Below are 25,503 nucleotides of genomic sequence, written 5' to 3'. Positions count from 1 at the left end.
TTTATTTAAACATCAGATAAATTCCCTGTTTGTTGTTTTTCATAAATTGTTTATGTTAAATAGACAAGAGTGTATTAAAAACTAACACTGTGGAGGGGAGGGTATAGCTCAGTGGTAGAGTTCTTGCCTAGCATGCACAAGGTCCTGGGATCAATCCCTGGTACCTCCACTGAAAAAATAAATTTTAAAAACTTGATTACTTCAATCCCCCCCAAAACAAACAAACAAAAACAAACAAACAGACCCTAACACTGAAAATATCTTCGGCATGCCCTTTATGTCAGTTACAGCCCTCATAATCCTTATTACAGTCCCCATTTTAGAGGCAGGGAAACTGGGGTTCAGGGTGGCAAAGTCACTTGCCCAAGGCCACCCTGCTGAAAGGAGGCAGAAGTGAGGTGCGAGCCAGAGCACCAGGGAGCAGCCCATGCCTCTGAGGAAGGTTGGAGCTGGGGATGTCAGGCTGCCGAGGAAGCTCAGGTGGGGGCGGGGTGCCAGGCAGGAGAGCAAGGCAAGTCTTTGGGCCCCAGGGTGGGGCTGGGGCCGTGCGGGTAAAGGAGCAGCCCAGGGGCACCAAGTTCAGCTCCAGTTCCCTGCGTTGCCCACGCCTGGAGGCGGTGGTGAGGCCCCGTCACTGCAGATGTGGGAGTCAGGGCTGGATGCTCCCCTGGTGGGAAGATGCCCTACAGAGAGAGGATTCTGATGCTGGAATTTAGGGCTTGGCCCTGACTTGAAGTTCAGGAGCTGAAGAGCCCACAGGCCATTTACCAGTGGGAACTTTGTCTCCCTGAATCCCCCCTGAGCCAGCCCAGTGCTGGGTCCCACGCATAATGACAGACCAGTGGTCAGAGGTAGGCTCTGGGCCAAAGGAACTCCCACCATGACCTCGGAGGCTGGTGAATGTGAACATTTCCATGAAAGAGGGAAGTATGTGATGAAGGTAGGGGAGGATCATTTGAATTGGGTGTTGAAGGGTCCATAGACCTCCCTGGTGAGAGACGGGAACGATGTTCCTAGCAGGGGGAGTGGCACAAGCAAAGGCTCAGAGGCTTGCTGAGGGATATGTGTGCACGTGTGGGGGGAGGTTGGTAAGATGTCCAGAGGCTCCACTGGGGAGACCAGTGGCTGGGGGGAGGGTGTTTTAGGCCTCGAATGATGGAGTAGGGAATTTGGATTCCACCCTGGAAAAGTGGGATGCAAAAGTGGGGGATGCCAAGCCAGGCTGTGACAAGGTCAGCTCCCTACACTGCTGTAGTGGTGGAGGTCAGGAGGGGAGAGGCTGAGGCTGGGAGTCCAGGGAGGAGACCAGAGGGGATGTCCCCTGGTCAAGAGGGCTTGGCCGGGTCCCCAGGGAAGGACCTGAAGTCCCTGGAGGACCATCAGTCAGTCAGTCAACAAACACTTGTGAAATGCCCCTGAGGAATGGGTGGTGGTTATGTGGAGCATATTACTGTTGTCAGTGATGGACTTCAGGGGGAAAGAACTCCCCTGCCCTCGTTCAGTGAGTCCTTTCTGCTGAGTCTGTGCCAGGACCTGGGATGATGGTGCTGGATGAGACCAAGGAGGGAAGCAGCCAAGGAAACAGTGACCAGATGTGGATACAGTATGTGCCCACACACAGAATTCTGCTCAGGGGTGAGCTGCAGGGGCCAGGCCTAGTGTGGGGGTCAGGAAAAGCTACCCTGATCAAGGGGCTTTCATACTGAGGATGGTTGTCTGGGTTGTAGCCAGGTGCTGGCTTAGGGAAAAGTGCCTGGAAGAGGAGCAGCCGTGGATGACAGACAGGGTCAGAAGGGACGTGCATGCTCGCGGGGCCAGAGGAAGGCCGGCGGGGCTGGAGCCTTGGGGTCGGGGAGAGGTGTGGCTTGGGCAGCACTGGGAGGTGAGTACTCAGGTGGGCATCGTGTGGTTTAAAACAAATCAGTGCATGTCCCGTGGTCCCTTGGTCCCCTCTGCCACCTGACCCCTAGCTGACCAAGTTCTGCAGCCTTGGAGGGGAACGAGGATGGGGTAAAATGGAGGGGATTCTGCAATAGGTGGAGCTGGTCCAGGTGACCCTTAAGGTCCTTCCATTGTAGAGACGGGATGCAGTAGCCTGAGATGATGTCCCCAAACATGTAATGCCCCCAAATGTACAGATAGAACAGGGATCCTCAGAACTGGGCCAGCCCAGCTCCACCTGGCCAGTCTCCTTGCAGCCTCTGGACTGGGCCCTGGGCCTTGCACCTGAGATGAGCTGTCCCTGCCCTTGGGATTCCCTGTCTAGTAGGGGAGACATAGGAGGGGCGGCCCCGTTGCTGAGGACATACTCCGGGCACAGGGGTGGCGGGCAGAAGCATCAATCAGACACGGTTGCCAGACGAGAAATGGTTCTCTGACCAGGATGCAGGGTGCAGGAGCAGGGAGGTGAGGCCAAACCACACATGAAGGGCCTCGAATGACACACTAAGGAATCTGGACCATCAGTCACGGTCCTGGGCTTACTGATGGCAGGGACTTTACTCCAGCCTGACCAGCATGGGACCTGGCTGGACGGGCCTTCATTTGTTTGATGAGTCTGTTCCTGGGCAGAGCAAACCCAGGCAGTGAGGCGGCTGGTGCTTTAGGGGAGTCAGACCGCATGGCCAAGAGCTGAATTTTCCCTCCACCTTATGCTCATCGGCAACTTAGGCAAAAGAGGTTCATGTCCAGCCCGCATTTCATCACCCACCTGCTTGGCACAAGATTCACTGGAACAGATGATTGAAGACAAGCCTAGGAGAACGGGGAAGGCCTGACATCTTGGCCTCCATGTATGCCCCACTCCCGAGCCCACGTAGGCACCTCTCTGCGTCCCCTCTGTCCTCACCTGGCTGGTAGACAACACAGTCTGCAGCAGCTGACAGAAGACAGCTGTCAGCCTTCAAGTCACTGCTCCCAAGTCATCTTCTCAGTCGGGACTCTGACCACCCCATTTAAGATCGCACCCCCTGTCCCGGTTCTCATGACCCCCTCACCTTACTCTGTTTCCTCTCTTAGCACTTACCACCTCCTACACGTGCTTTACTGACTGACTTCACGCTCGTTGTTTGTCTCCACGAGGCGATGGGGTTTGTCTGTTTTGTTCACTAATAGGTTCCAAGCGCCCAGGTTGGTGCCTGGTGCATGGGTTCTTGATGTAACAATTGTTAAATGAATTAATAATAATTAATAATAATAATAATAATAATAATAATAATACTGGCAAGTGTTTTTGGAGGGCTGACTTGGTTAAGCCCCTTCCACATATTATCTAATGTAATATTCACAAAGCCCAGCAGGGTTGGGACTCTATTTCTTTTTTGGCCCATTTTGCAGATGTGGAAACCGAGGCTTGGTAATTTGACCAAGGTCACCCAGCTAGTAAGTGGTAGAGTTAGGGTGGTCACAGGGGCTCATAGGGAGGACATGAGGGCCTGACCTTCAGGGCCATCCTGTCCTGCATTCTCTGAGTAGCTGGGGTGACCAGGTAGCCATCATGGACATATGCCTGACATGGGGAGGAGGCAGGAAACAGAAATTCGAGGCCAACTGGAGGGAGATGTCTCCTTCTGAGAAAGACGCAGGATGGGCAGGGAAGGTCCTGGCCAAGCTATGAATCTTTTCAGTGAGTGGTCTGCTGCTGGCTTTTTTAGAAAAGGGGCAGAATGTCTCTGTGATGATCGGGAGTCCTGGGCTGGGTTTCTGAGTCTGTGCTGGTTCAGCGGGGACCTGCAGGGTCTGTGGAGGATCTGGTCAGACTGGAGGTGGGAGGCCAGAGAAGAAAGTAGGGAAGGCCTTTGAAGTCCCAGCTCTTGCTGGGGCTCCCTTGGCAGGCTTGGGGGCCAGAGGTGTGTGCAGGCCAGCCAGGGGCCATGGGGCTGGAGCTGGCCTGGGGGATCTGCCAGGGGCTCACCCTGACAGCTGGCTGCCCGTTGCAGAATCCACACAGGCGACAGACCCTACAAGTGCCCACATCCTGGCTGCGAAAAGGCTTTCACTCAGCTCTCCAACCTCCAGGTGAGTGCCTGCCCACCTCCACCTGCCAGGCGCACAAAGCCCTTCTCCTGCCCAAAGGGGAGCGTGGGGATGGGGTGGGTCTGGGGGAGCCCAGCCTCTCCCAACCCCCTGCTGTGCTCCCCGCAGTCTCACCAGCGCCAGCACAACAAGGACAAGCCCTACAAGTGTCCCAACTGCTACCGGGCCTACTCGGACTCCGCCTCCCTGCAGATCCACCTCTCCGCGCACGCCATCAAGCACGCCAAGGCCTACTGCTGCAGCATGTGCGGGCGGGCCTACACCTCGGTGAGTGCCCGCCTCCTGTCCCCGGCAGCCTCCGGTCTGCACTGACTCTCCCCATTCCCCAGACAAGGAAACTGAGGCTCAGAGAGGGGCTGTGCCTCCCCACCCCAGATCACAGTGAGTGGGAGAGCCACGGCTTCTGCCCCCCAGTTCTGTTTTAGGGCACCTCAGGCAGAGCTCCCTCCAGGCAGCCTTTAGCCTGGGTTCCCAAGGTGTGGTTTCTCCCCTGCAGTGGTGAGGGGCCTGGCACCCTGGTGAGAGCCAAGGAGGGAGAAGCACCTTTCCTCACGGGGGAGGCTGCAACCCCCATCATGGCCACAAGGTGGCACAGTGACCTGGCCCAGAGCCACCCTCATCTCCCAGGAAAGGCCCAGACGGCATCAGAAAGGTGCCTGCCTGCTGTCCCTGGGTGGGAATCTCCCTAAACAAGGGCTTTTCAGACCGAGATGAGGGAGTCCAGGTGAGTTACTTGAGTGTGTGTTTCTGACTAATCAAATATTCTGGGTAACTGACTCCCACGTATACCTAGACAGAGATCACGGAGTCTCCACCTGCAAAATGGAGGAGGTAATAGTTCCTCAGTTGCAGGGCTGTTGGCTGGCAGAGTCTATGCCTGATAAACCTTAGGTAACATGAGTCTACTCACTCGGTGTTTACTGAACACTTGTGCCAGGCACTTGAGACTCAGGATGAATCAAACAGACATATTCTTTGCCCCAGGGAGATTGGAGTCTACTGCTGGAGACAGATAATAAACAAGTACCCACACAAATAAATATGTAATGACAAACTGTGGTAACTGACCTAAGGAGGGTTTCTCAACCTTGCCCTGTGTTGACACTTTTGCTGGGGGGGCTGTCCCGCGCTTTGTAGGATGTTTAGCAACATCTTTGGCCTCTGCCTACTAGCAGTCCCTCCCCAAGTTGTGACAACCAAAAATGCCTCTGGACTTTCCCAAGTGTCCCCTGGGGGGCAAAACCGCCTCTGAGCCACTGCTATAAAGGAAAAAGGAAACACATGTTTTGGGCTACAGCCTCAGGGATGGACGTTTAGTTGGGGAAGGGAGGGAGGGCGGGGTAGGTGTCTGAGGAAGTACCATTTAGAAGAGGCCTGAAAGGGTGATTGGCCAAGTGAGGAGGAGAGGAGGGGGAAGAACTTTCCATGCAGGGGCAGGGTGAATGCAAACACCCAAGTGGAACAAACATGGTGTGTTCCAGGAACTGAAAGAAAATTGGTGTCACGAGGCTGCAGGGCCCTGTTAGGGAGTTTGGATGCTTTTCCAGGTGAAGTGGGAAGCCATGGGGAGGGTAGTTTTGAAAGTTCAGTTTGTCTGGAGGTGGGCACGTGGATTGCACCCTCCTACACATGTCCACTCCCTGAGGAGGGGCTGCCAGCGTTCCCGGCTGTGGTTCTAGAAGGAATCTGAACTCCTGTGGGGAAGGGGCTGTCAGATCTCATGTGGCCTGAGGCCCCTCCCTGAACCGGGCCTGACTGGACTCCATAGAACAAGAATAATCACCTTTGGTTTTTAAACAGACATTTTAGTGGATTGACTTTTAAACTCCTTTAATACATAAAAGAAACATTTTAGAATAGTGACTCCTCATGTTCCAATCAGCCCCCAGAACCTGGCATCAACCAATCCTGCTTCATCCATATCCCTATGTTTTGAAATAAAACTGATAACATACTGTTTCAGCTGAAAATTTTCACTTTGTTTTTAAACATAAGGACTTCTTTTTTTGGACTTATCCACACACCTTTATAATACCTTAAAATAATTCACTGTAAAGCCTTAGCATCATCAAATACCCAGTTGGCATTCCCGTTTTTATCTGTCTCACGGATGCCATCATTTTATTTACTTACACATTTTATTTTTTAATCAAGATCCAAATAAGATTCTTACATTGCACTGGATCACTTTATCTTTTAAACTCTTGGTCCCCCACCCCCGCTGCCTTTTTTTTTCTTTGCAATTTACTCATTGAAGAACAGTTTTCTGGTTTGGATTTTGCTGATTGCTTCCCTCTAGTGTGGTCTGATACACTTGAGGGCTTCCTCTCCCGGATTCCGAGCAGACTGAGGTATGAGGCCAAGGAGGGGCAGGTGGGAACCAGAGCACCACCTGGCAGCTTACTGTGAGGGCCTGTGGGCCTGCAGGTGAGCCTGGGGCCACCTCACCCACCCAGTCTTGGGTGCCCCAGGTCAGACTTAACAGAGCCTGTGCTCAAGGAATGAGCTGAGCACGCCCAGTTTATGCTTCCCAGAGTCACCAATCATATCAGGCCTAGTTTATTCCCAAGGGAGGATGAGGTCTCGGGTACAGAGGCCTGGGCTCCCACCACCACCTGGAATGAAGTGTAGAGACTAGGGAACCAGTGGTCCCCTCAACCCTACTGCGTGCTGAGAGCTTTACCCACAGCACCATAGCAACCCTTTGAGGTTGTCCCTTCCACATCCCTGCCTGCAGAGGAGGAAGTTGAGGCTTGGAGGGGTGAGGTGACTTGCCCAGGAAGTACCAGAGCTGGGCTGGACCAGGACCTATGCTTTGCCCTCATTGGGAGCATTAGCCAGATGGGGGCAGCTGTGCTGCGTTAGGCAGGCGGGCTGAGGTCGGGTCTGCAAACTCACTGCAGCCAGCGGAAAATGGCAGCTGCCCTGGCCCTAGGAGTTCCACTGCTGATGCGCGAGCCTGGTGCCTGCCGGCTCTCCAGTCAGCACACTGTAGGCTCGGACCCTGGTCAGTGAGCCACCCTCCCCCCCCCCCACGGCCGGCAGCAGTGCAGCGTCCTTAGAACGGATGTGGATGCCCGCCACTAGCCCGCCCATCTACCAAGGAGCCCTCTAGTGGCCGCTTGTGGGGACTGCAGCTCCCCCTGCATCCCTTGCCAGCAGTTGGTTATATGTTCTGAATCTCATCCCTGCCCACAGGAGACCTACCTGATGAAGCACATGTCAAAACACACGGTGGTGGAGCACTTGGTGAGCCATCACTCGCCCCAGAGGACGGAGTCCCCCGGCATCCCGGTGCGAATTTCCCTCATCTGAGCCGACCCAAGGCACCGCCCCTCCCTGCCCACTGGCAGACAGACCCAGGCAGCACCAGGCCCTGACTCCCTCCAGGAGCCCTCCAGGAACAGCTGAGCTCTCTCATGACCTTCCTGACCTTCCAGAAAGCCTGGGCCATAGAAGCCCTGCCCGGTCCAGCTCTGCGGGCGGCCAGGCCAACTGCAAGAGTCTAGACTGTTTTGGTGGCATCCAAAGACGATCTCAGAGCACTTTGAACCTCTCTGCTGGGTTTTCCTTTTGTTCCCCACCCTTCACTTGCTTCACTGTTTTTTTTTTTTAAGTTTGTTTTGGAAATAACAAAAAAGATATTTATTGGCCAAGAAGTTGGTGCTGCTAAGACCGAGAAATTAAAAGAACCGGACAGATGGACACAGAGAACCAGAGGGCAGCGTGGGACCTTCTCTTGCCATGGCCTCAGGTCTTGAGGGGGAGGCTCAGGCCGGGGTTTCTGGACTGCAAAGGGGACCCCCAGGTGGGAGGGGCAGGAGGCAGCTGGAGTGACCCACTCGCCCCTGGGTGCCCAGCTCAAGCCTCTGGAGCTGCGTCCCGGGCATCACTGAGCAGAGGAATGTGGCAGCTACCAGGGCTGCCCAGGCTTCAGGAGACAAACGAGAGGCCGGGAGGTCCGCAGGACCAAAGGGTGCAGCGCGTTGGGCTGGGCTGGGTGCAGGCCCAGGGAAATGGGGTCGGGGTGGGCTGGGTAAGACCTGGTGCCCCCACTGCCCTGAAGACCACCCCAGTCTACCTCGGTGCTGGCCAGAAAACCTATTGGCTACCTCTCCCACCATCCCAGACTGTGGGCAGGGGGATGGGGAGGGAGGGGGCCTGGGGCTAGGACCCCCCTCTCCAGAATTTCCTCCAGATGGGGCAGTGCCCAAGGAGGGGTTTTGTCTTCCCTGCCGTGGAGGGGACTCCCCAGCCCAGGCCCCAGGTCCCTCGGCAGGGAAGGGACCCTCGGGGAGGAGGGTCCCCAGGAGCAGACCCTGCCCTCAGCTCCCCCACACACACCCCAATCTGAAAGCCATGCGTGTCCGTGTATATAGGAACAATGTACAGAGCCTGGGGAGGCCCCCCCACATCCCCCTGGGGGGAAAAAAGAAAACTAGACAGAATCTCATCTATATATTCTGTATCTGGAGTTCCGTTTTGAATATTAACTGTGTTATTTTTATACACTTTTTAAGCCTTAACTCGCCATTGATTTACCAGTTTAACGTCTCCTGGGCTTTCTTTTCCCACGGGGTTCTCTGCCCCGCCCCCACCCCTTTGTTTGACTTGCGTCGTCTGATACTCAGTATTGTAGCTTTTCGTCCGCATGTTACTACCCTGTAAATACGCTGTTATACATACTGTTGACACCCCTTTGCTTTTTTCTATGGGACCTCCAGGCCACCATATTTAGAACTAGTTACCTTATTAAAAAAGAGAAAAGAGTGTTGGCTTCTCAGTCTGCATCGTGGTGGCAGGGAGGTGAGGGCAGGTGCCCCTCAACGCTTCAGGAAGGAAATTTGCATTCTATTTAAGAAAAGGGGTGGGGAGCAAAATAAAAGTCGAATGTGGGGCAGGACACTAAAGGGGGCAAGAAACAAAGGAATTCCAAACCCTCTGCTCTTTGTATTTCTCTGTTGTGAAGAATAAACTGTACCTGCAGCCGGGTGGCGGTGGTGTGTGGTGTGCTCTGTGCGGGGGGGGGGCTGGGGGGCACCTTTCCACTGCTCCTCTCCCCTCCCCCGCCCCCCAGATTTGGGGAAGAAGGGAGATGGCCCATCCTGTGTCCATCACTTGTGGCCAAGGACCATGAGGGCTCAGAGGAGTGAGCTCCCGAAGGTGAGCTTTCTGTCTTTCCCACAATGAGGCTAGTACAGGGCCAGCCTTGATAAACTCTGGGGGATTTCCTGCATTTCCCCCCAAGGCAATCAAAGCACTGACCCCCTCTCCCCATGGGGAAGATGTCTGTGAAGGGGACTTATTGGTCCCCAGTCCAGAGTAGCTGGGGGCTGTGAGGCTGGAGCTACTGCTGCTGCGGAAGGAGCGGGGATGAAGCCGACTCAGAACAAAGCCAAGTGGATAGTTGGAGACACATTATCCAGCCCTGCAGCTGGCCTGACCCCAGCACTGTCCTGTTCACAAGCCAATAAAACCTCATTTGGATCAGCCTCGTATTCCTCAAAGAGTCAGTTGCTCAACATTTACCAGCACACCACTGGCTGCCTCTCCAATCAGATTCTCTATCCAAATTAGGAACGAGTAAGGAGATGGTGGGCACCTGGACTGTGGACAGGGGGTGGGGGTGGCCATGTTGGCCAGACACAGACAGAAGGAAAAAGGAGGCAGAGAGAAGCCGAGGTGGACAGATGAGACTGAGAGCCAGTGGCAACCTCAGCTCCTGACCTTCAGTCTTCATCTTCTGGCCAGGTTTAATTTCCTGCTTATTCTCACACTAATGAATTTATAAGTTGCTATCGTGTGCCACTGGGTAAATTACTTACTCTATGCCTGACTTTCTTATGTAAAACAAGGGAAATAATAGTAACCAATTTATAGGGTGGATGTGAGCATTAAATGAATGGATAGATACCTGAGGCTTAGATCTGTGCTAGCACATAGTAAGTACCCAATAAATGTAATTGTTCTTATCATTTGATGTAGCCCTGATGGATCCATGTCCCTTATGATCAGTGAACCCTGACTACCTGACCAGAGAGCTGACGATGTTTGGGAATCTCAGCGAATGGGATCTGAGCTGGCAAGGCAGGGTGGGACAGCTGGACAGGTGGAGATTTTGCATGGGGCAGTGACACTCGGGGGACTGGGTGCCTGATTTTCACCAGCTCATCTGGAAGCTCTCAGGAGCTTCAGCGGTCCCTGAGGGTCCCAGCATGGATGCGGAGGACAGTGTTGATTGACAGGGACACTGATGGAAGTAGCTGCAGAAGGAGCTTATTCCTTGTTATCCCTGAGCTGCCCTGAGCCACTCTCTAGCCCCTACCCTGACCGCTGGCCTCTGGGTAAGACAAAGAGGGAGTTGTTCCCAAGTGATCGTCCACTCTGTTACACTGCAGCTTCCTTGACTCCAACCCCTTCTCAGGAAGGTCTTGACCCGCAGCATGAGGCTGCCCCAGCCCAGCACATGGAAACCCCTAACTTGTGCCATCACTTCCTCTTTTTTTTTTAATCACTTCCTCTTGAAAACAGGAAATGGCTGTCCTTTGGCGAACCCTTTGCACTCCATGAACTTGCAGGAGAGGGGGCAGGCAAAGAGAGGGAGAAGACAAGTTATTTCCTGGAGCACCACAACCCCCAGCAAGGAGGGTGACTGCCACCCCCATTTTATATATAAGAAAGCTGAGACTCAGCAAAGGTAAGGAACTTGTCCACAGCCACCCAGAGAGTCAGAAGAGGAGCAGGCTCTATCCAGATCTCACTGGCTCAAGCTCAGGTCTCTGGCAGCCCAGGGATTGGGGTGTGTGGCCCTTGGTGAATGATGCAGGGTTAAGGTGGAGGATACTCTCCCACCAGAGGAAAGGATGTTCCAGCTCAGTCATCAAGCGATAACCCATTCTGAGGAACACCTGGCCTGTTCTTATCTGTAACCCAGAGTCCAAAAGGCCTTTTCAATTTTGCTAATCTAGTTTTGAACTGCTTTTGAGAGGGGAGATATTTATCTCACGTCAACTGGAATGGGTTTGTAAAAACTGTCAGCTTGTAGAAACCATCAGAGATGGCTTATAGTCAGAATTGCTCTCCTACCTGGGAACAGTGTTAAAAATGCAAGGCCTATGAGAACCCCTCATGCACGATTCAGGAGACCTGGAGGGAAATCCCACCCTCTCTGGGCCTCCGTTTTCCTAACTGTCAAACAGTATCTCTGAGGCTTCCAGCAGGTAACTTCCCTGTTCCCTCTGCTATTTCCTGGAAGGCCTGATGACTTCGCGGTCCTATTCCGGGAGTCTGTTTTTCCTTATTGAGGATGAAGTCTGGATGGCAGCCATGGATGAGGAAGTTCATCTCCCAGATACTGTGGCCAAACAGCCATATGGGTCCCATGGCAAGGAAATGTCACTTTAGTGGACTTTGTTTCTCTAGGAGAAAGGGCCATAAGGGCACTTTGGAATAATGTATTTTATTATAATATTACTTAATATGGACAAACTGTGCCGAGGCTGGGGAGGTGAACCGGAAAAGTCAAGGAACGGGATGCCACTGTTTCTCCAGCTGGGGTTCCTGCCCAGAGGCAGCTCTGTTTGGCCTGAGAGCCAGTCCTGGCTCTCCAGCTGCTGACATCACAGACTGACTCACAGATCCTCTGGTCCCTAGGCAGTTACGATCCGTTTCTGTACCTCAGTCCCATTAAAAAAAAAAAAAGTGGGAGGATATGGGGTGGGGGGGCTAAAACATCTCTTCAGGGGGCCCCAGCTGAACTCAGTAAGGTCAGAGGTGAAAGGTCTCCAGGCAGCTGGAGTTGCCTGGGTCGTGGAAAGTCAGGGAAGGGATGGATCTCCCTCCTCGGGGAGCCGCTCCCCAAAGGCCGGGCCTCCTCCCGCCACCCCGCGGCGCGGGCGGGTTTCACGCGGTCTCCCCACGTCCCCAATACCACGCAGCTACCAGAAGGGGCCTGGCCGGGCCGGCGTCCGGGCCGAGGGCGCCGCTAGCCGCGCAGCAAGGCGTACTCCTTGGGCGCCCAGAGCAGGCGCGGCCGGCGGATCTCGGCGCGGCGGCCGATGTCGGGGCTCCAGCAGAACTCGGGCGACAGCAGCTTGGCGGGCTTGTGCAGCCAGAAGAACTTGTTGAGGTGGCTCTCGTCGTGCCAGCGCGCCTCCAGGCCGCGCGCGCGGTCCCGCCGCAGGCCCCGCGCGCAGTGCGCCGTCAGCCGCCGCAGCGCCGCCACGCTGCCCCCGAACACCGCCGCGTGGTAGTAGAAGTCGCCCTCAGCCGGGCCCAGCGCGGCGGCCGAGCGCGCGTCGCGCTCGAAGGGCAGCAGTCGCCGCGGCCAGCGGTAGTGCCAGGCGTGCAGCTGCGCCACCGACTCGGCCAGCGCCTCGGGCCCGAAGGCGCCGCTGAAGTGCTGGTCCACGTCCATGCAGAGCACGAAGCGCGCCTCGCGGCCCAGCCGCCCGCCCAGCGCCGCGTGCAGCGCGCGCATGCGCGCCATGGACACGTCCTGCCAGCGCCGCTCGCGAGCCACGCGCTGCACACGCAGCCGGCGGCCCGGGCCCAGCGGCACGCGGGGCACGGCGGCCGGGCGCTCGGTGAACACATAGTACACCACGCGCAGGCCCACCATGAAGTGCTGCTCGGCAGTCTCCAGGAAGCGTGCCAGGTACTTCTCCAGGTACCTGCCGGGCGGGGCGGGGCGGGACCGGACCGAGTCAGTGTGGCCGAGGCGCCCTCCCCCGTCCGCGGAGCCGTTGGGCTTCCCAGCCTTACCCACACTGGTCCTTGTGACCCTGAAACCTCCGTGCCCAGAACCCCAGAGCTCTCCAGTCCCAGAACCGTCAAAGCGGGTTCAAGATGCTGGCCGACGGTTTGCCACCCCTGCCTCGAGGGGCCCTGTATTCCGTCCGTCCCAGACCGCTTTGATCATTAGAGTCCCGAGGAAGGGATGCTGTGCTAGCTCTTGGGAGGACCTGCGCGTTAGCCTTTGTCTCTTTATAGTTCTGACCCTTCGCTAAAGAAGCCCCAGAACTCAGATGCTGCGGCGAAGTGAGGAAGCCCAAGCTAGCCACGGAGAGAGGCACCCGCCTGTCTTCCGCAGGCTGGTGTCCCAGTGGAGACACAGACGTTTGGAAGCAACGAGGAGCCCTTGCTGCTGAGACCTACCGGAATTTCTGACCCACAGAATTATGAGGTATGATAACAATGAATTGTTTCTAATCGTTGAGTTTGTGCTGATTCCTTACACAGATAATTGGGACATTTGGAATACTGGAAACTTTGTATGAACAGACTTTGGGATCCTAGGGTCCTAAAATAATAGTAATAATGCCTACTATTTTTGAACCTTTATCATGTGGCACAATGTTCAAAGTAATTTGCATTATCTCATTTAATCCTCACCAGTATTGTCTCCATTTCTCAGTAACTTGTGCTAGTGTATACACAGTTGGTAAGAGTAAAGCCAGGATCTGAGCCCAGCTTGGCACTGGAGCCTCTGCCTTTACCTGCACTTGCTCTGTTCCTGGTGGAACTGTGAGAAAGTGGAATCAGAGACCTAGGAAGCCTCAGCACCCCAGGGTGTTGGACTCATGGAACCTTGGAACTCAGGACCCTGGAATTTCTAGACCCAGAGACTCTGACCCCTACGGCTGATGCAGGAACATCCCACTCAGCATCTGGAACGGAAGTGGGGGCACCAAGACCCTGGAAGAGGCCAGCAGTTCTACCCAGGCGGCCCATGGGTCAGCCCTTGGTCCTATTTGCCCCCTTGCCTCATAGGGGCCCTCCTGGCTTTCTCTCCCTTCTAGAATGTGGGGGATGGAGTGGGAGGGGTCCTGAGCAGTCGTTGGGGTATTTGATGACAGAATTCCTTCCCCAGACTTTTGGATATCTTTTCCTGGATGGAAAGCTCTCACTGCCTTCCCAAAGCAGTCTGTTCCATTATTAAAACTCTTCCTTAAACTGCCCTGAACTCTAGCTCTCTGTACCTTAGGATCTGATTGCCACCCTCAGCCAGGAGTCCCTTTAACATCATTCCTGGAAAGTGAATACCCAGCTTGGACACCCTGCCATCGATAATGGGGAGATGGGGAGGCCAGTGCCCTTGAGATTTCTTCTCCACCTACCACTTTGGGTTCCTTCTTTATACCTGGGGGCACCTCAGCCCCTTGATTGGCCTCCTCTCCTGTGGTGATTCTGTCCTCCACCTGCCCCCATGGCCTCTCCCTCAGCTTGGTCATCATGAGCCTTCCCCCACCCCCCAGAATTGCAGCTTCATCCGTCCCAATCTGTGGGCATCCCCATCCTTCCAGCCCACTTCCTGTGTACCACCCGTGACAGCCCTTCCTCCCGGAGTCCCCTCCTCTGCTGACCCTGCCACTCTGAGTATCCCGCTTTCTTCATGTTCCTCTTTACTCAGCTTAGATTCATTCCCTTGCAAAAGCCCTCAGCTCCCAGACCTGCTTTGGGGAGCTCCCCCTCTCCTTACTGTGTGCCTGGGCCTGAGCTGCTGACCTCCACCGTGTGCTTACTGCAGCCAGGCCAGCCTTCTGTCTACCCGCTTGTTCTCCCCTCCCCTCCCCACTCTCACCTCCATCATTTTCTCACCACAAAACCAAGGACTCCAGGTGGACCAGCCCCAGGCCCTGAGCAGTTTCCTTCTAGGACATGCTTCTGAGCCCTGGGCTGCCTTTGCTGTGTGGGCTCCACATTGTTGGTGTCCAGGGAGGAGAGGAAGGGAAAGGAGGGGCCTGCCCTCACCCTGGGTGTCTGCGACAACGACTGTTGTCTTTGCCTCCTGTTTCACCTTAGGATTCTATGGCCCAAGAGAATCAGGTGCCCCACCTCCTGCATCACATGGCATCCCTCCCACTCCCTGCATGGACAGCACCGCTCCCCTCCCTAGGCCTTACCTGCCTACAGCAAAGACAGTCAGTCCAACCGTGAGGTTCTGCTGTACCGCCTCTTGCTGGGCCACATCTGGGTCGAAGGTGCCATCCCAAATGATGGGGGCCCCCCAGGAGGTACAGGTCAGGACTTCAGGCCGGGCCCTGGCCAGGGCAGGGGTGGAGAGACAGGTCCATTCATCCACCTGCGTGGTGAGTTGTCACTGCTACCTCCCCAGTCCTGGACCCTAGGGACCCACAAATGGGTCACACCCAGGCCTTGCCCTTGGAGATCCCTATCCGATGTGTTACCTGATGGGGCCACTGGGTGGAGTGCCTGGTCCTGCCAGGGTTAGGGGTGTGAGGAGGGCAGGGACTTGGGCAGAGCTCTGTAGGGGGTGTGGGAGGGATGGCAGCTTCTTACCAGGGATGCAGGGGACCCGTGAAGTTGTCTCTTAGCAGGGGCATCCTGGCCAAAGGGCAGACACCCATGGGGATGAGGACTTCCAGATGCCTGTGAGGTGGGAGCAGCAGTGAGGGGGCTGCCAGCCTCCTCGGGAGCCCTCTCGCTTTGCTCCTTACAAGGAGGGAGAACCCACAGGACACTTGTGTGGGCCCAGACAGCACCACTCCCCATCCCTCCAGGAGGCCCTTGGAAAGAGCCACTTTAACCCTGCCCTGGCTGGTCCCACTGCAAGTGCTGGGGGGGGAGGGGGTTGTACCTGACTGCAGGGAGCCCGTACAGGAGCAGCCCTAAGAGGCCGAGTGCAAGTAGGATCAGCCGCCAGAAGATTCTCTTCCAGGCCCTAGAGGGTGGGGAGAGGCATCAGCAACTCATTTATAGATATATTTTTAAACACATACATGTGTGAGAAATTACATAATTTAATGTTTCACTTCGTTTTTTGTTTTTTTTTTTGGAGTGTGAATATATTATTCTATTCACGTGGCACAGACATTCAGAGGTACAAGAGTATAGACAGTGCAGTCTTGCTGCTCCCAGCCACCCAGTTCCTCTGCATGGAGGTAGTCTGTGCATATACAGGAAAATATAAATATGGTAGCAATTCTCTCTCCCTTCCCTTCCTTCCTGTTTTTTCCCACCACAAACAGTAGCACGTGCTGTGCTGCTCTGCACCTGGCATTTTCCACTGACCATTGTGTCTTTGGGGTTATTCCATCTCAGGACTTGGAGCTCTTCCTCACCCTTTTTCCAGCTGCCTAATATGCCACTGATTGAAGGTAGCATAATTTACCAAACCAGGTCCCTTCTGATGAGCATTTAGATATGTAATTCTTTGCTTTTCCCAGCAGGCATATTTGGGGGTGGGCAGTAACATTAAGGGTTGAGGTACTTAGCTTGGGTAGGTAGGAATGACCTTGAATGGGGAGAGTCTGGGAGGGGATTTGGAGAAGTTTGTGGCTTAGTGGCTGGGAGTTGAGAGCTGTCAGGGGCTTGGAGATGAGTTTCTGGGCTGCATGGAGGTCTGGCTGTGGTCAGGGACCACATGTCTATCGTGGCTCCAGTCACTGGGCCAGGTCCCTCCAGCAGAGCTCAGTGGTCCAGTTTCTGGCATAGAGGAGGTGGACCTTGGGATTTGTCCATGGTTGGTTGTTTTCTAATAGGGCCCTAAAAGTTGAGAATTTTAATAGGCTCCTCCCAGGGGTCTCCTCCAGCTCTCCTTATCCCTACTGGGTGCTGGTGTCTCTAGCCAGATTGGACCCATATGGTGAGGAGCATGGCTAGGCCCCTAGGTTCAAATCCCAGGCCACCACTCCTAGCTGTCTGACCTTGGGCAGGATTCTGGGCTTCTGCACTTCAGTCTCACCTAGAAATGCAGATAATAAGAATACATACCTTAGAGGGCTGTCGTGGATATTGAGCTAACACCCACTAAGCAATTAGAACGCTGTCTTGCAAGTAGCAGAGCTCGGTAAGCCTTAGCTGTTGTTGGGTATCATTAGCGTTAGTCTTCCCGAACAGGTCCTCGTGATTCTCCGCACCACCTCCCAGCTCCAGTCCCTGCCCTACGAATCCTTCCAAAATCAGCCTCACCTGGTCTCTTTCAAGAAACCTGCCTGATCGGACCCTTCTGCACCTGCCTTCTCTGCTACCCCGCTTCACCAGTGAAGTGTACCCAGGTTGAAAAGGCACCTTGCAGCTGTGTTTGTATGTGTCCACCTGTGCACCATCTCAGCGCAGACGCCTCCTTCTGTTCAGTTGACCAAACCTGGGTGCACCCCGACCCCTCCCTCTGCCTTACCCAACTGTCTGCTGTCAGTCCCCAGGGTGGGTTGACTGAGCCTCTTTGATCTGCCTCCTCTCTGCCCCTCCTCTTCCCCCAGCCCCCACAGTGACCCTGCCTGCTCCTCCCTCACCGGGACCATTGCAGCAGTGACCTCCCTGCCTCCAGTCACTCCTGACACAGCCCCCAGAGTCATTTCATAGAATGCCAGCCTGTCTCAGCAGAGTCCACGTCATATGAACAGGTAAATCCTTGAAGGGGAAATGCATTTAGTAGGCAAAGATATGGAAAGATGTTCACCCTCACTAGTAATCAAAGACTTACAAATTAGAACTAGGCGGGATGTTTTGCCTGTAAAATGAGCACTTTTTAAAAAGAAAGAAATATGAAAATAGCCACACTGCAAGAAGACAGTTGAGATAGACACTTTTACACCTGCTGGTGGAATGTAAATCGCTACAGCTGTTTTGGAAAGCTACTTAGCTATGGGAATCCAAGCTTTCAGTACTCATCCCCTTTAATCCAATCGCCACAACTCCTGGAAATCTGTTCAAAGGAGATCATCTTCAGCAAGGAAACAGTGTATGCGCCAAGATGTTCACTAGTTTCTGCTCGTTCATGCGTTCAGCCTTTACTTATTGGTCATAAGCTCAGAATCAAGCACTGTGCTAGGTCAGGGATTCAGAGGTGAGCAAGACACAGATCTTGTCTTCAGGGACTAGGGTCAGAAAGATGTGGGTGGCCAGGGAGAGAGGAGGATGGGTTCACATGACAGACCACAAACAGATGAATGGAACACAGCACTGTGAAGGCTGTGATTGGTGTAAATGTGAGATGCCATTAAGGGCAAATTGGAGGCTGGCACCTGAGCCTTGACAGATGGGGAAGAAGTTAGGGAGGCTTCCTGGAGGAGGTGACCTCTAAGCTAAGACCTGAAGAATTAGAAGTTATCCAGACAAAGAAGGCAGTGGAGGGAAAAGGGAGGTCCATGAAAAAGAAACAATAGTGTGTAAAACTGAGGTGAGAGGTTTGGAAAGTAGGTGGAACTGCAGGTCTTTTGCAGGGGTGGAGAGCAGAGTGTGGATGGGAAGTGGTGAGAGTTGAGGCTGGAGGTAAGCTGGGGCCCACACTCCAGGCTAAGGGGTTTGGACTTCATCTTGAAGGCCATGGGGAGCCCTGAAAGGTCTTTCCTCCAGGGAGGGATGCAGTCAGATTTTTATTTGAAAAATGCTCCTGCTGAACTGTTTAGCTTGGATGTGGGGCGGGGTGGGCAGGGAGCACTGGCTGGAGGCAGGAAGACAGGTCAGTGCTGGCAGTGGGTTGGGGAGAAGTTGGTGATGAATGGCTGAGAGGGAAGTGGGATGGAGAGGATTTGGTCACTGATGAGAGGGACAGGGCTGAGGACCGGGAAGGAGATGAGGCCTGATTGTCTGGTTGCGGGTAGGGGGCTGGAGCCCAGAAGGCAGGCAGGCAGGCTCAGGAGAGTTCTGTGATTCATGGAGGGTAGAGATGGAAGGAGGAGGGGAGAGCGGGGTCGGGGAGGATAGCCAGGGCCCAGGCACCGAGGGCAAGGATGGGAGCGGGCAGAGGTTAGGCGACTCTTCAGAAGTCTGGCTGTAAAAGGAGACACGGGATGGTAACTGGAGGGGCTGAGGGGCGGGGATCAGTGGAGATGCGTGGGTTTCTTTTACGCAGAAAGACGTGAGCTTGGTAGAAAGCACCGTGGAGAAGGCATTGTGTAGGCCACTCAGATATAACCGAAAAAGGCCCTAGTGTCCGGCTGAAGGGACCGGCTAAGTAAACTTTTTATGAAGACTGCAGGCACATGGAAAAATGTTTACGTGAGAACTTTAAATGAAAAAAGCAGGATCTAAAGTTGACAGGCCCTCTGATTACAACGTAGCAAGGAAAGCACGCACCGACAAATAAGATGAAAAGGAAAAACTGCAGTGTTGGGGCAGTGAGTTATGGGAGGGTTTTTCCCCCTTTACTTTCCCCCTAGTTGTCTGTAATGTGCGCTTATTGCTTTTTTAATGAAGGAAAAATGCAGAGTTGGCCATTTAGAAAAAAACAAGTTGTTTCAAGTCTTCCTAGTGACTGTAAGATTAAGTCTACATTTCCCAGCCCTGCCTGAGGAGCTGGCAAAATCTGGGTCCTCAGCTGTTACCTTTTAAACACTCACCCCAGACCCAGCTTTCCCACCTCTAGAAATAGAGTCGTCACAGTGGGCAGGCCCAGGAGGTTCTCCGAGCATTTCTGGAGAAAAGTGAATGGGTAGAAGTGAGGCCCCTGTTTGTCAGTGGGGAACTGGATGAATGAATTAAGCGTGCCTATACTATGGAAAGTATGGCCATTGAAAAGGATCAGGTTGGGGGAAGGCATAGCTCAAGTGCTAGAGTGGTTGCTTAGCATGCATGAGGCCCTGGGTTCAATCCCCAGTACCTCCTCTAAACATAAATAAACCTAGGTACCTCCCCGTCCTGTCAAAATAAAAAACAATAATAATAAATAAGGTAATAATAAATAAAATAATAAAAAAGAAAAGGATGAGGTCGAATTACATGTACTCTATGGAAAATAGGGCCTAAAGAATTAAGTGACTGAGGAAGTGACAGAACTGTATGTGGACGCTGACCTCCCTGGGGAAAGCTCCTCCCTCCCGGGACCCCATGCATTTACAGACGTGTTTATCTGTGTGCTTTTATAAAAATGTAGGAAAAAAATCTAGAACAGCATTGTCCAATAGAAATATAATGGGAGACAGGAATGTAAATTAAAAGTTTCTAGTAGCAGCCGTATTAAAAAAGCAAAAAGAAGTGAAATTAATTTTAACATTTGAATTTAACCCAGTATATCCAGAATATCATTTCAATATGTAATCAGTATAAAAATTACTGAGATACTGTACATGCTTGTTTTATACTAAGTCTCAATATTAAATCCAATGTGTGTTTCAGTTGGAATCAGCCACAGTCCGAGAGGCTTGGTAGCCGTATGGGATGGGTGGCTGTCATGCTGGGCGGCGTGGATTCAGAGGAAGACACACCAGTTAGTGGTGAGCTGAGACTGGAGGGAGGAGGGGACTTGAGCTTTTCACTTCATGTACTTCATAGCAGTGGACTGCACGGTGGGCATGTGCTACTTTTGTTATTTAATGAAAGACAGTGAGCTCTGTTTCTTCACGCTCATCTCTTGCCCAGCCTCCCTTGTGTTCTAGCCACCTTCTGGGGTGTTTTCCAATATCAGCAACCAATCCAATTCTCCAACATCAAGCAAATGTCCAAAAATTTAGTTCCATTCTGACCCCATCTACCTGGAGTTAGCATCAGATACCATAAGTTAGAGGGCTCAGTCCCATAAAACCACCACCCCCACTTCAGATGCCGTTGCAAATCCCGGGGCTACGCATAGTTCCGATTGGCTGTAATTCAGGGATTCCCACAACTCCCTCCTCAGGTTCAATAATTTGCTAGGAAGGCTCACAGAACTCAGGAAGGCACTTTACATAGAGTCACTGGCTTATTGAAAAGGATACAAATGAACACTGAGGTGAAGAGGTACCTAGGGTGAGGTCCAGAAGGGCCCCGGCTCAGCATCTGTCCCATGGGGTTGGGGTGCAGCACCCTCCTGGCACCTGGATGTGTTCCCAACCTGGAAACTCTTTCAACGTTGTTGTTTATGAGTTTTTATAACCCAGTGGGGCTGGAAGTTTTAAGCCTCTAATCATCAGGTCTTCCTGGTGTCAGCCCCATCCCGGGGCCCTGCCCTGAGTAACCTGGTGGCATAAACGCAGCTGTGCTAGGGGCTCATTGTGAATAACAAGACACTCCTTCACTCTGGAAATTCCATGGGTTTTAGGAGTTCTTTGCCAGGAACCAGGGAAAAGACCAATGCTTATTCTACCACACTATCAGACTTCTCTCCTGGAACTGGGGTCCCTGGTGGGGTTGATCGGGGCATCGTGGGTGCAGTGACAAGAGGACAGCTGGGGGCATTGGTGCCACCCCATCTCTGCACTTCGATGTCTCACAAGCATCTAAAACTTGTGTGGCCAAAAAGGAACTCTCCATGTTCCTCGGACAGCTGCTCCCCATTCAGGTCTCCTCCATCTTGGGAAGTGACATCACGGTGCTCTAGCCCATTCCTCAGCGGGAGGCCTGGGAGTCCTCCCTGAATCGTCCCTCTTCTCGCTCCTCACATGCAGTCCTCCGGCACACCCTGTGGACCCCCGACCCACACCCCTGGTTCACCCTCCTGCCTTCACCTCCTCTCGGTCCAGCCCAGGCCGTGGGCTCTCTCAACTGGACAACTTCCACAGCCCCCTGCCAGCCTCCCTGCTTCTATCCCTCACCCCCAACAATCCATTCTCCAGACTGAGCTTTCAGAACTATAAATAGAACACGCCCCTCCCCTCTCCCAGACCTTCCAGTGGGGTCTCACTACTCTTAGAGCAAAATCTGCACCCTGGACTCTGGTCTAGAGCTCCATGCCTTCCAGCTCTGCTGCTCTCTAGGCTGCTTCCTGGTCACCCTTGCCCTCGCCAATGGCCCCAGCCTTCCTTTGTGTGGCGTGCCCTTATTGTCACCAGATCTCAGTCCAACTCTCTCTCCCAGAGACTCCCTAGTCTTCGTGTCCAGCCCAGCCCCCTCCCCCTCAGGGCTTCTCCAGCTGCACTTTGCGTTGCCCTCACCTCTTCGTCCTCCTGTGTTCTCTGTGACGGTCCCAGTCACCCAGGGGGAACCCCTGCTCCCTCCTCCCACCCTACTCTCACTGGGCTCTTCGCACCTCATGGTTCCTCATTGGGATTCCTGTGATGACCGCCCACCAGGCCGCTAAGTCTCCATCTCGCTCCATTTTGTGAAGTTTCCTCAACTTGCCGCGACCCTGTGTCCTCCCTGCTCTGGATCTTGGTCCAGGTTGCTTTCTTCCTATCGGCCGCTGCCAGTGCCTACTCACTCCTCAAACCTCAGCTTCCTCCCTTGTGAAGGCTTCCTCGGCCTCCCCACCCCCGGCCCCCGCCCCCCAGCGCTCTTCTGTCCTTGGCCGAACCTCTGGCCATCTGCACTCTGGAACTGTCCGCCGGCCCCGTCAGGCTGTGGGTGTCCGGCTTCAATTAGACTCTGCATTCCAGGGCCAGGCTGCCTCATAGTGGTGGTTAGTGGTTACTTGTTCAGTAAGTGAATGAAGCAATGAATGAGTTCCTTGTCCTCATTCTCTTTCCCAAATGGTTACTCCTTTGCCTAAAACGCCATTTTCTTCACTCTTTATGAATAGCCGCAGACACTGATGTGTCTCATGTCCCCACCTCACTGAAGTCTGACACAGCCCCTTGAGGGAGATGTTATGATTACCGCCACCTTATGTGTGAGGAGACCGGGGCTCAGGAAGGTTAAATCTCTTGCTCAGGGTCACACAGCCAGAAGTGGTGGGGCTGAGGTTTGAACTTAGGTATGACCTCCAGGCCAGAGAGTGGCAATGGGGCTCCTTCTGACTCGGCCCCAGCTCAGCCCTGAGGCTTGTCTCCCAAGGGTCCCCACCCGGTTATTCCTCCCCACAAGCCTGGCTCCTCTCAAGGCACCTCGAGTTCCCTGCCAGTCAGTGTCCCTCCTGCAGGAAGCCTGCCTGTCTCCTCACTCCCCGCCCAGCTCCACGCCGAGCTGCTGGGGGGCTGGCTGCAGCTGGGCCTCTCTGGCTCCTGGGAGCGAGCCCCCAGGTACACTATGGGAGGTGTCGGGCAGAAGCCTGGAGCGGAGTCCTCTGCCCTCACTACTCTCCCAACCCTCTCAGCCAGCCGCTCCCAACCAGGGCAGCCAGGCAGGGCTGCCCAGGGGGGTCCAGGTGGGCTCCAGCCGACACCCAGGCCTGTGGTCGGCACACACCGGCTCCTGCTGCCCTGTCCTGTGCCCCAGCCTGGGAGCCCTCAGTCCATGGGGGTCCCTTTCTGACCCATTCCTCCACATCCCTTGCTCAGATATTTTCAAAAGGACCCCCTCTCCACCCCACTTCCGTCTGCAGGTGGCCCCTCTAGCCCACCTCACACCTTGCTCCTGTATGCCTTCCTTGCTTTCAGGAAGGGGTTAAAGATCAGTAATTAGTTCTTAAGTGGGAACAAGGTTGCAGTCCTGGACAGTCACTCCCAGTGGGAATAGAGAGCTCCCAGTTACACTGGACAACACACCCCAAGTCTTCGTCCTCTGGTTCACTAAGAGGGCCCAGAGCTAAGGGCGGCAAGAGGAGTGGCCGAGCTCTTCACAGGCAACAAGACCTCCAGGGATGCTGTCTTCCCCCACCCCACTGTCTACCTCTTGGGCGATGTTCCCTCTCAGGCCCCTTCTCCCTGGACCTCTGTGGCTCAGCTGGCCTCCTCTTGACTGTTCTGGTCATCAGGCTGGACTCCTCTCAGGTCAGCTGTCCCACCCCATCTTCCCCTGACACTGACAGTGTCCCCACTCACCTGAGTCCTTCTCTGAAGGCCATGTACAGAAGTTGGTGGGACAGCCTGCCAAGAACCTTCTCAGCTCAGAGCCAGGGAAGAAGTGACCAGTTTTGGATGACTGAGACAAAGCAGTTCCAGGCCATCTGTCAGAAACCACACCCACAGGAGCAGACATGGATGAACTGCCCTGAGAGGGCCTTGCCTGGGGGGTGGTGTCTGCTGGGAGAAGCTGGCCCCCGAAGGGGGTGGGGGCTGGGAACCCTCCTGGGGCCAATCACCTGGAAGAGGGTCTGAGGAAGGCTTGCTTTGGTTGGCTGAAGGCTGAGACATTTTGTACTAATTCCTTTTCCTCCCCAGGGGCCTTGTGCCCCTCTTCATGTGGTGATCCTGGGAGAGGTCCTCGGGCCAGGCTATGGTGTTTGCCACCCAAAGAGAACATTATTCTGCACAGAGCTCCTGTCGGATCTCAGAGGCACCAGTCACCAGATTGCGACCTTGGACTATTCACCTCGAGGAGCCCTTGACCTCCTGAGTAAAACGGGGTGCGTACACCTGTCACCCGGACTGGGTAAAAGCCACACGAGATAGTAATATGGAAAAGTTCTGGGAAGTTTACACGGGGCAGGGTTTTTTAAAGTGTAGGTTATGATCCATCAGAGGGCCAGGAAATCAATTTCATGGATCATGACTGAGATTTTTAAAGTATAAACAGAAAGGGAATTGTAAGGTCAGAGTGTATTGTACATCAGGGTAGGTAGTGTTTTGGGAAATTTTTGTTTCAGTTATATATATTTAAGTACGTATACAAGGGCAGGAAACTTTTTTTTTGAACTGTTGATCATGATCAAAAACGTTTTGCAAAATCCTGTGTGAGGTGTAAACACCAGGAGCAAAATGTTGTAGGAAGCACACTTCAAACTGGGTTTCACCCAGACTCAAGAAATAGCACCAACACTTACCTGTGTAAGCCAGTCCCTCAGATCCATCAGATCCTCCTTCAGAACTTTCGGTTCCCTTCTGCACCACATACATAAGAACAAACTCAGGTCGGGCCTGGCTTTGCCATCCAGAAAGGCCAAGTCAGGTCCAGCGAGGAGACTTGCTGAGCAGCACAGGGAACAGCCCGCCGGCCACCTGGCCTGGAGTAGGGAGAGTGGCAGAGGGGCCCCCGGGGTGCCCTCCTCACGAGGTACCCTCCCGGAGGTTCTTTCTACCCTCCCGCTCCCCCTTGGCCCAGGGTCCTGTGACGGCCCGTCCTGCCAGCCATCCCCTACCTCCTGGAATACTGGGCTTTTCAGACCCAGCTCCATCTTCTGGGTCAACTAACCCTCTTCCCCTCTTTCTCCAGGTAGGAGCTTCCTCCAGGCTTTCCAGACAGGAGTTACCAAGGTATGGGCATTGGCTCTTAAAGGTCCCCCAGCTAGTTTCCCTGCGCCCCGCCGTTAAGAGACTGTGCAAGTGGTCTATGTCTGGAAGGCTCCTTTTCAACTCTATTTGAGGCTTAGGAGTAACCTCCTTGAGGACAGACTCAGTCTGCTATTCCAACATCCAAAAAATGCTCAGGTGTTGAGTGAACTGAAGCCATCCCAAGGACAGTGCTGGACACAGAGCTGCAACCACCAAAGGTGTCTGATGGGGGATGGGAGGGTCTGAGCTCTGCTCAGGTGACCTAGACATTCTTTGTCCCACAGTGTCATGTCTCTCAGTGGGAATGGTGGGTAGTGGGGCTCAGAGTTGAAGGGGCCTGGACCCTCCAACTCCAAGGGACACCTGTGTGAAGCAGCATCTGCTTTTCTTGTGTGAACTGGGGCGAAGGGCGCCCTTACATGAGCCGACTTCAGCAAAGCATGGAGGTTATGCTGTCCAGTTAAGGTGGTCGTCCCTCTCCCAACCCAGGGACATCCTCACC

The 25,503-nt window shown here is 54.0% G+C and overlaps 2 protein-coding genes and 1 pseudogene across 6 annotated transcripts in view; 2 read left to right on the top strand and 1 right to left on the bottom strand.

Moving 5' to 3' along the window:
* ZNF362 (zinc finger protein 362) overlaps positions 1-9,026 on the top strand; it is a 36,665-nt gene extending 27,639 nt beyond the window's left edge. For all 5 annotated transcript variants that reach the window (XM_072974835.1, XM_072974840.1, XM_072974836.1 and 2 more), the window contains 3 exons: positions 3,939-4,017; positions 4,144-4,302; positions 7,234-9,026. In XM_072974835.1, the coding sequence (XP_072830936.1) occupies positions 3,939-4,017; positions 4,144-4,302; positions 7,234-7,350 (355 nt within the window). In that variant the 3' untranslated portion in view covers positions 7,351-9,026. The remainder of the gene's footprint in view (positions 1-3,938; positions 4,018-4,143; positions 4,303-7,233) is intronic.
* LOC102533370 (uncharacterized) lies at positions 7,876-9,026 on the top strand (annotated as a pseudogene).
* Positions 9,027-11,446: 2,420 nt separating this feature from the next.
* A3GALT2 (alpha 1,3-galactosyltransferase 2) lies at positions 11,447-24,842 on the bottom strand. The gene is made up of 6 exons (XM_006197091.2): positions 24,554-24,842; positions 23,613-23,737; positions 15,635-15,718; positions 15,337-15,426; positions 14,940-15,077; positions 11,447-12,707 (listed from the first exon to the last, which is right to left on the bottom strand). The coding sequence occupies exons 2-6, from the start codon at positions 23,633-23,635 to the stop codon at positions 12,020-12,022; spliced, it is 1,023 nt and encodes a 340-aa protein (XP_006197153.2). The 5' UTR covers positions 23,636-23,737; positions 24,554-24,842; the 3' UTR covers positions 11,447-12,019.
* Between the last annotated feature and the right edge of the window lie 661 nt (positions 24,843-25,503).

The sequence above is a fragment of the Vicugna pacos genome, chromosome 13 (genome assembly GCF_048564905.1).
Source record: "Vicugna pacos chromosome 13, VicPac4, whole genome shotgun sequence".
NCBI lineage: Eukaryota > Metazoa > Chordata > Mammalia > Artiodactyla > Camelidae > Vicugna > Vicugna pacos.
Note: the sequence above shows the minus strand (reverse complement) of the source record. Positions and strands in the feature narration are given on the sequence as shown.

Bases quoted from the DNA above. Each gene is read 5' to 3' on its own strand.
- A3GALT2 (XM_006197091.2), bottom strand. From the start codon at position 23,635: ATGGCCTTCAGAGAAGGACTCAG. The intron at 15,719-23,612 runs GTGAGTGGGGAC...CCCACCCTCTAG, and splicing joins GCCTTCAGAGAAGGACTCAG to GGCCTGGAAGAGAATCTTCT. The intron at 12,708-14,939 runs GTAAGGCCTAGG...CCCGCCCGGCAG, and splicing joins ACTGTCTTTGCTGTAGGCAG to GTACCTGGAGAAGTACCTGG.